Source organism: Scardinius erythrophthalmus (assembly GCF_964197995.2).
Source record: "Scardinius erythrophthalmus genome assembly, chromosome: 17".
NCBI lineage: Eukaryota > Metazoa > Chordata > Actinopteri > Cypriniformes > Leuciscidae > Scardinius > Scardinius erythrophthalmus.
The window spans coordinates 14,323,991-14,334,442 of NC_138237.1; the positions used below are offsets into that span (position 1 = coordinate 14,323,991).

Sequence of the window (10,452 nt, forward strand, 5' to 3'; positions counted from 1 at the left end):
AAATATGTAATGCAGTCAGAAACGTTAATTATCTTATCTAATTTATTGCACTCCTGTACTTATTATACAATTCTTAATTCATAAATTTTATTTCAACGAATTATTAGAATATAGCTACGGAGGTTTTTTTTTTAATTTAGCTGATACAAAGTGGCAATATCACATTTTATATATGCTAAAAATAATATTTAATTTCATAAATGGTCTTCTACAAAGCTATAATAGCAACTCACATCGCATGATCTCACAAGGGGATGTAGCTCAGTGGTAGAGCGCATGCTTTGCATGTATGAGGCCCCGGGTTCAATCCCCGGCATCTCCACTTTTCCTCAAGACTACAGTACAGTTCAACAACTTAACAATAAAAAAAAATTATTAAACAAATAAAATGAAAAGTGTAACGTAAAACACATAATAGAAGTCTACATGTAAGCTGGTAAATTTATTGAGTTTTTTCTTGCAATATTTTTGACAACCACAAGAGGTCTGTCTCTAACATTGATAAGGTTACATGTCAATCAATTGGCATTCAGATGATTTGGATGAGAATGAACAAGACATAAAAACAATCAGCTGCCACAGAGTAATCAAAACATGATTTGTATTTGTGACCCAAAGTGTGTTTCTTCTTTTATCTTGTTTACTCCAATCGTCATCTGGCATCTGTCAGCAAAGGCTACAAATGAAATTAAAAAGAAAAGAAAAACAATCAGCCATCACCTCTCTGTTCAGCACTTAAAGGAGAACTCCGGTCAATTTTAACATTGAGCTCATTTTTTTGTACATTTGGAGTGCTGTCAGTACAGAGAACAACGACAAAAATCGGTGTTGCCTACACCGTGTTATCCTCTTTTTAAAATTTGCACCCTGTTGACTTCAATGGGGCAAGTACTAAACCTGCTTTTAGCCTCTTAACATCCTTGATATGTCATTACAAGTGCACAGAAAATGTGAGTGATTCCTTCTGAGTGAACATGAGTGAATCTGACTGCAGTAGATGTGAAAGATATTAATAAAAATGATGTTATTTCAGCCAGCGCACATACCTGTGTTTACATCCTGTTTTCGGTCGAAGTCCATAGTAATTGATTGTCGAGTTCCCACGCATAGGTTTAGTTACCTATGATCACGCGCGTGAACTCGACAATCGATTACTATGGACTTCGACTGAAAACAGGATGTAAATACAGGTATGAGCGCTGGCTGAACAAACATCATTTTTATTAATATCTTTCACATCTACTGCAGGATAACATGGTGTAGGCAACACCGATTTTTGTTGTTGTTCTCTGTATTGACAGCACTCCAAATTTACAAAAAATGAGCTCAATGTTAAAATTGACCGGAGTTCTCCTTTAAGGTTTTAATGCCACAAATGTAAATAAAAAATAAAAAAAAACGTATTAAATGCAGACAACAAATATATAGTACCGTGCAAATGTTTCGGTCTATATAGATCATTTTGATAATGTTTTCTATTTTAAACTATTTTAAAATGTGAATTTTCAGCATCATTACTCCAGGCTTCAGTGTCACATGATCCTTCAGAAATCATTCCAATATGCTGATTTGGTGCTCAAGAAACATTTATTTTATTATCAATGCTGAAAACAGTTGTGTTGATTAATATTTTGTGGAAACCATGATACCTTTTTCAAGATTCTTTGATAAAAGAAAAATGAAAAGCATTTATTTGAAATATAAATCTTTTGTAACATTATAAATGTCTTTGCTGTCAAGTGCAAACGGTAGTGTATTCTTAATATTCATTTTTGGCATCTTAAAGTGAATGTCATCATACTCACCCTGTCAGTTTCATTCTCAAACTCTGGATTCTTCCATTTCGGATTGGACAGTATTTTCAGCACTACCAATCCAAAAACAACAACTAAAACACCTAATGAGTTTGCAAACAGAGCTTCAGCAGGCAGCGCCGTATATGGTTCCGTATTGCTCCCATTTCTCCCGTTTCTGCAGAGACATAATTGGTTGGGAATATTGAAACAGATCCAAACAACTCAGCCGTCAACAAAACACACAATGAATGAAAATGAAAATCATTAGATAATAAGCTTCTTACACTAGTTCAAAGGGAAAAGTTATTATTTATCTGAATGAGATAAATTGCAGCTATTTCTTAGCTACATGGGTGTGATTGATTGTAGGATTGTCACTCACAGCGTCAGTAGTAGTTTCTCGTTGATCCCAGACAGGCTGGTGATGAGACTCAGGATGAAGATGGCCATGCCCATCCAGATGTGGAGAGGTTTCAGGCTGGTTCTAATAGCCAAAGGGGTCCAGGGCAACAAGAAAGCACAAAGACCCACAAACCACTATTCAATCAGAGGACAAAGGCAGAGGAGGAGATGTCAAGCATCATTCCATTGAAATTTGATGGAGCAGAAACTTTACCATGCATGAAGCAGTGAAAATAATGTGACAAGTCATTCATCAGGCTATCCCATGTGGTATACCTGCAAAGTGAATAAAGCCACTGTGGAGATCCCAGTCCAGCTGTGTAATGAATACAGATGAGGGATGTTGTTGGCACTGTGAAAATCAAAGGCAGCACACAAGCCTACCACAGCCAACACCACTGCCATGAACAACAGCCCTGCATGGGCCAACTTACACCACCACCTGCTCCAGGTGAGAGGAACACGGTACAGGACTATGGCTAAGAGAGAGACAGACAGACACAGAGAAAAGAGAAAACAGTATCTGAATATGATTCACAGTAAGTGTTTTGGACATGGTATGAACATGGTGGTGGTAACATGTGTTTTTACATGGTACCATGGTAATATCCCTGGAAGTCATTTCTTTGGAAGATACCATGTACACTACCGCTAAAAAGTTTTGGGTTAGTAATATATTTTTTTATTATTACTATTATTATTAATATTATTAATATTAGTTTTTTTTTAAAGATATTAATTCTTTTTCAATCAAAATTGATCAGATGTGACAGTATAAGATTTTTATAATGTTTTTATAATTTTATTTACATAAAAAAATATATTAAAATAGAAAACAGTTATTTTAAAATGTAATAATATTTCACAATATTAGGCGCCTTTGATTTTATTCTCCTCTAAACCACTAGATGGCACAAAACTTTCCCAAAACATCTGCCTTACAAGATGCATGTGGAAATTTGGCTGATCCTTGACGTGATCGCAAACAGTAAAGCAAAGTTGATTCTGTGCTAATTTGATCTAATATTTGAAGTTTTTTAAAATTGCAGATTTAAGTAGCAAATAAGAATCGCTAAAATTATTGAATATATTTCGAGACAAAGGTCTTCTTAATGATTTTCAGTTTTGTCCAAGCTAATTAAAGCAACAGTTTTTCAATAACGGAAGAATATATATATATAAAAAAAGTATGGTATTTGTGCCCCTGCTGTTGGGGCGAAAGGCATAAAAACCATACTTTTACATATTCTTAATTAACATGATAATAAACAGCTGTCTGACTTATAAAAAAAAATCATGACATGGTTAGATTCAGATGGTAAATATTATTAAATTGGGAGTCCACCTCAGAGATAATTACCATATTAATAATGAAATCAACATATTAAAAAAATATGATATTAATAATATCATATTTACGTTACTACTGTAAATCTATATTACTAAATATTATATTTAGCTAAAGTATTTGTATCAATACTTTGTGCCTTTTGCCCCATGCTGGTGAGCCTTTTACCCCATGTGGTGTGCCTTTAGCCCCAGTACCGTACTGTGTTTAATATTATTAATCAACTTTTAAACTTTTGACAAACTTTTGAACAGTAGTCTAAATAATACTATGAATTATGAGAGTCGCAATCAGTATCATGGCAAATTAAAGTAACAGTATTACTATCTAAAACTGATACCTCCATTTTTCTTTTATAATTGTTGACCTTTCTCCCATGTGAGTTTCAAAACAAAAGTTCACAGTCAAAATAAGAATAAAATTATTGAATATCCTCCCTCATCTTCACATATGTTTCACAAACAAGCAGCTTCTCTCACTCACTATTCATATAGCAAATTAACTACATCATACAGCTTGAAAGACTGTCCATTAGAGACGAGCACAGCTGTTTGTGTTTAATTAAATCCTTGTTATATCATTACACATTTACCTAACATTTTGTCGTTAAATGTGGTGGAAAATATTACTCACACACTTAGGGCACTTGTTCAGCTCTTTTGATTTTGTCAGACGCGTGTGACAGACCACATTTCGTGTTCCACAACAAAGAAAGTCATACAGGTTTGGAATGACATAGCTTAAGTTATAAATTAAAATATGACAGAATTATCCTTTTTCTGTGAACTATCTCTTTAAACCAAATATCGATTTGCTCTCCATTTTTTGGAGTCTGGAGCAAGACTATTAACCAGAAAAGAAAAGAGAAAAGAAGAGGTCTGCCAGTTAAAACAAGAGAGCAATAGAAAAAGTGTTAACATGTGAGACAGAAAGAGAGTTCTCACCATTTCCATATAACACCACAAGACTCGTCACCATGAGGACCGGGTGCCAGTTAAACTGCAGAAATGAACCATCCCAATCAAACCCTCCTCTCCAGGTTCCACTCCACAGAAACACGATTATCACACACAAAAACCCGAGCCACACGCTCAGCAGATATAAAGACACAGGCAAACGCATCTGTGTGTAAAGAAACATTGGACTGATTGGATAAAACCGTAATTTCAAAGCAAAACACACATTTAATTCTTTATTTAAGGTTATCATCTTCAATAGAGACATCTTCAATATCATCTTTATTATTGCTCAGCAAATAACAGAAATGACGGTAACACTAATTTACAGTGTTTTTGTTAAATGTTACTTGTAGTTACTATATAAATTGTGCTTATGGAACTAACCCTAAACCTAATTATAACCCTAACCTTCAGAGGTGGACAAACTAGTACTTAGTAATATTTACTAAATACTAGTTGTACTAGTAAAAGTAATATTTGACCAGTAGTATCTATACTTTCACTCAAGTAAGGAACTTGAGTGAAAGTATAGATACTACAGGTCAAATATTACTCCATTACAAGTAAAAGTTGTAAAGACCGATTTTTATTTTAGTAAAAGTACTCGTTTTGAAAAGTATTCAGTATCAAAAGTAAAAAGTGTCAATGCATTGTTTTATTATTGTTGCATTGTTGTATGTAATACATACAGTACCTTATGCCTCTGAATCAATGCTACCTACCCTCATATCAATATCGAATTTATTTCTAGAACAGAGTTCCAGTAATGTGAGATTGAATAAGTGCACTCAATAACGTCCACAATGGTTTCAGACACCCAAATGGCTGTTCCCTCAAATAGTGCCCTATTTAAAGTTTTTTTGCTTTAAGTATGAATAGGTTAGCCTTACTGTTATCTATAAGATAGTGTGCTCCAAAACAATGACAAAATTCGTATTTAGAAGACCAAACCCAACGTTGAAAATGAAAATCAGGTTGATGTCAGAATCCAACAATAGATTGACGTTAATCGTCAACAGACGTTGTTTTGTGGTTGAAAATGAAAATCAGGTTGATGTCAGAATCCAACGTCAGGTCAGACTGACGTTAATCTCCAACGTTGGACAGATGTTGTATTGTGGTTGAAAATGAAAATCGGGTTGACGTCAGAACCCTACTGATGTTGGTTTGTTATGTCAACCCCACTTTTATTTCCAACCAAAATCCATGTCAAACCGACGTCGGGTTATGATTTCAACCCGACTTTCATTTCCAACCAAAATCATCCCCTGACTGACGTTATAACTTTCTACTCAAGGACCTTGACAGAAATGTAGTGGACTAAAAACTACAATATTTGTCTTTCATAGTGAAGTTAAAGTAAACAATTTCCAGAAAAAAATAATACTTAAGTAAAGTACAGATACTCAAAAAGTGTCCTTAAGTACAGTACTCAAGTAAATGTACTTTGTTACTGTCCTCCTCTGATAACCATATACTGTAGTAAGTACATGTAGTTAGTTATTGTTACTCAGTATAATAAATACATACACTGTAACACAGAAATAAAGTGTAACTGAAATGTCTGATAAAGCTGTTAAGTGACATAAAAGTTTATAAGCTTATAATTCTGTAACTACAAAAGATCCAGCATAGAATGTCTTGAAATGTTAGCTTATAGTCACATAAATGAAATATCCTAAGTCTTACCTTGCTTTTATGTTCCAGACATTCAATGGACATATTTTCTCCTCTGTGACTTTCTTTTATGTGTCCAACCCCAGAATTTTGAGAGATGTTTTGCAAGTCATGGTCGTGCTGTTAACTCATTCTCCTTGAAAGCTAAAAAAAAAAGTTTAAACAGTTCTGCTTGTCTCATGTCTACATAACTATAGTGGAGCCTCAATGGGTGCCAAGCCTTTGTGATATATTATTTGAGGGAATTTATACATATAGAAATGAATTAGACTCTTACAAAGGTGAAATATCTTTTGTCCAAAAACTTATAATGTTCTTTTACAAATTTGAATTTCTGTGGCTTGAGTACTGAATAAATCACCTTGCTGTTCTTTAGGCCATTGCTTCAGGCACTAAACCATACAAGCATCCGTCACCAAATACCCACAACTACGCTAGTAAATGGCAAATGCCACTATATCGCTGAAGTTCTAAACACATGCAGGGCACACTGCAAATATCCTTTTTTGCTGTGTCATTTAGCCGTGAAAGCAACACAAAGGCGTTAGTGTCACTGTGATGAAGCGTGTCTTCAGAATTTTTGTCTCGCTAGATGTTCTTTCACACAAGCCATCGTAAGAGCAGATAAAATGCAAATATGATATGATATGTCTTTTAGGAGTTCATTATCTCACTCAGCCTTTATCTAAATGGCACGTATTATCTACGCTGGACAAGGGACATGAACTAAATGACTGGCATTGTCCAGGAACCGACCTAACGAATGCATTATAATAAAAGTACAATGTCTTAGGTGGCCTTCATCTGCCAGTCACTTATTGTAGCTACTCATATTATCAGGAAACCAACCCATGTAAGGGAATGACAGTGTGCTTGCTTCATTCAGATACCACTGGCCGTTTACTCACGTATCAAATGAAAGAAATTGACATCTTCTCAGACCAAAAAACTGAGTCTGCCAAAAGTCAAATGGTGTGCTTTCATGGTCATGAAATATGCTTTCAAAACACAAGATGTACAAAGATCTACATTGTTCAGATATATTTATTTACTCATTCTGAAAAGGAACCATTTCAAATGCATTTATCAAAGATATATAAAATGAAATGGCAGAATACAACAATGGAGGATTTATGTCATTTAATGGAGGCATTGATTAACAGACATAGTATGTCTAACTGATCATATATCATATATTAAAATGGACGTTCCGGAGGGTAAAGGCACACAGAGACAGACATGCTTAGTACAGACTTCCTTATTGTCCTCATCCTCAATAAACAGTGAAATATACTGGTTTTCTTCCCAAGGAAGCTCACCGTTTTCAGAAACTAGGATACGGTAGTTTGGGATGTCGGGCCGAAAGCAGAACTTCTTCATTGGAGTATGCGGCAGCACGGTGTCCATCAAAACTTGGCCGGTGTATTTTGTAATGAAGGCTTCAACATCCAGCTGCTCTTTGCTTATAAAGGCACGCAAATTCCTGCTGCTTCTGTTTAACACGTTTGTTTTAGTGATTTCGTTGCCCATCGTCTTCAGTGGCAATGTCTTCAATTATGCCTGATGATAGTAGAATACAAATATGTAGTGCAAACATAAAATATAACAGCATCAGCAGTACAGTGTAAGCAAGTACAGTCAACCAGGGTTTCAGAACTGAACTGAGAATGCCTTTTAAATTCCAATTCAATTCCTGAATATGAGGTGGAAAACAGTATGCAGGATTGTGATTCAAATTTGAATGTAAGGAATTAGAAAGAAATTTTTAACTACAAAAGCAAAGTTTGTCAAGACAACTTTGAATGTCAATTTAACAAAGTCTTTTATGATTTTCTTTGAAGGTTTAGGTCAGAAAGATAAATAGACAGGATGGATGGATGGATGGATGGAACTTATTAAAGTTCCAACTCATTCTTAAATGATTAATTTTGCACAAATCTAGCATCACAGAATTTGCGGTAAACATTTGAAGAGTTCAGATACAAAAGCCTCTAAGAGCCATCTGGAATTTTCTTCTAGAATTATCATTTTCATTAAGCTTGTATATTTAAGTTAAGTAATTTCACTTAAGTGACAATTAATAGGTAAATTGCATTGCCATTTAAGTGAAATTATTGAACTTAAATATACAAGCTTGATAAAAATGATCATTCTAGAAGAAAATTTCAGATGGCACTTAGAGGCTTTTGCATCTGCACTCTTCATTTGAATATTTGACTGAGTTATTAAAATCCGAAACAATAAAACTTTTTCATTTTAGTTTTTGTGACCCCTCATTAATGAAATAATGTCTTCATAATTACGAAAAAAAGAATGAAAGAATAAGTGTTTTAGATGATCATTTAGAAGTTGAGCTTCTAAAAACATGATATAATAGCAATTATATAAGACCTAAAAGTCCCTGCTGACTTAGCTGTGGCTTTGTACTTTACGTTACGCAACCTTCACGGTAAGGATTTCTAGTATGTCATAGGAAGGACCCCATATGTGACCACTGCTAATGATGGTCTGACCTCCATCTGTGAAATGGATTGGCTTTGACATTTTTCTGGCTATAACTGAAGTGTATGCTTTGATTATTTCCATCGGTTTCTCATTGTTATTTGTCCTCACACTACCACCTTTCCTCTCTGTTATAAGTGATCTTTGACTTTGATCGCGAAGGAAAGGGTACCTCAAATGAAAGTGCGTTCTTTCTTTTGTGCTGTCGTCACAAACCGAAAGACAACAATATTTCTCTGATCGAATACGGTTCAAAGGGTCATTATAAAAAGCCGTGGTCCTGAATCAAATTTTAATCAAACATCATTTTTGTTTTGTTCAGGGTCACTAACAATTCAAATGTTTATATTTTTAAATTAGCACAAGTGTGAAGAAAACTAAAAGAATAGACATGTATTTGGTCTATAAATGTGTGCTCCAAATCAGAATAACATCATTCCTACCTCCGTGGGTGCAAAGTTTCAGGTGCGCTTTCTTTCCTGGGTTCAGGTTAGATATCAAGTGTGTTAGAGCCCTGGGAGACTTTGAACACAGATCATCTGCACGCTTTCATAATGACATGCAAATGTCAATGCACACTTCATTCTGTCACATGGTCAGAAAGACCTTTCATTTTAAAAGAAAAAAAAGACAACAGTCCCATTTGACTCCATTAGGCTTCCATTGAAAGTGTATTACAGCACATTTTAGACCTTTATACTAAGTGACATAAAATTCATTAAAGGTATACATTGTATAATTAAATAGAGTAAAGTTTATGCGTATTTATATAGTGGAGGGCTCCGAGCTCAGAATTTGGCCCGAACTCAGAGTACTCCCCCCATCCCAGGTTGGGATAGGAATAGTTAGAAGTGAGGAGATGGGGTGGTGGAGGGATGCTGGAAAACTGTCATGGAACAGTGGTAAGTCTGCTGTACATACACCTCTTATCTTGTTAATTGAGTTGATTAACTGAATGTGCTCCTCCAATGTTAATTAGGTTAATTATTTAAACGTGCTCCTCCCAGGAGCTCCTTGACGGGAGTAACTCACGGGCGGACGGGCCCTATCGGTTGATGAACGATGAGCAGCGTAATTTGGAACGCCTGATCGGGGGGGCTTATGCCGCGTCTTGACAGGAGCAGCTTGCGGTGTAGGATGGGAGTTCAATACTCACGGCATCGGACAGGTAAGCCTCGTCGGCAGTCTGACGGAGAAAGACATAGTTCCTCGATCGGGAGAGTTCTTACAGCATCCGACAGGAGTTCAATACTCATGGCACCGGATGGGCAAGCCTCGCCGGTAGTTGGCTGGGGACATGGGCGAGCTCCTGCGAGAGAGGAGGAGATACAGTAGCACTGCTGCGGCAGCGAAAACGAGGTTACACGAAGAAATAGAGCACCTGCGGGAGTGGAGTATAACACTACTGTGGCAGTGAAAGCCAGCTGGACGGAGAAATTGAGCTCCTGCGGGATCATAAGATATAACAATGCTATAGACCTTATCTAGCCCCGCCCCTTTTCAGCGCTGCGCTCGTTGTCTTTTGACTTCTGGTCTGTATTTTCACAGTGATTTATGAATGAACAGCTCGTTTGAAAATCTTCCCGGTCTACTGACATTTGTTAAGATATCTGCTTTAAACATTACAATCCTCATGATAACTTTCATTAACTTTACATTAAGTAAATCCACTTGAAAAGCGAATGACAGCAATGCCATAGGAATATACAGAGCGACCACAAAAACGGAAGTTCAAAGACAATATTCTAAAGATGGCGGCACCCTCGTT

At 35.9% G+C, this 10,452-nt stretch overlaps 1 protein-coding gene across 1 annotated transcript; it reads right to left on the bottom strand.

Moving 5' to 3' along the window:
* Positions 1–536: 536 nt before the first annotated feature.
* On the bottom strand, positions 537–4,668 carry LOC308705492 (lysosomal membrane ascorbate-dependent ferrireductase CYB561A3; the record flags this gene model as incomplete). Its single annotated transcript, XM_081390527.1, has 5 exons — positions 537–676; positions 1,806–1,971; positions 2,179–2,333; positions 2,475–2,677; positions 4,491–4,668. 5 exons carry the CDS (start codon positions 4,666–4,668, stop codon positions 653–655), a joined length of 726 nt encoding a protein of 241 aa, XP_081246653.1. The 3' UTR covers positions 537–652.
* Positions 4,669–10,452: the final 5,784 nt, after the last annotated feature.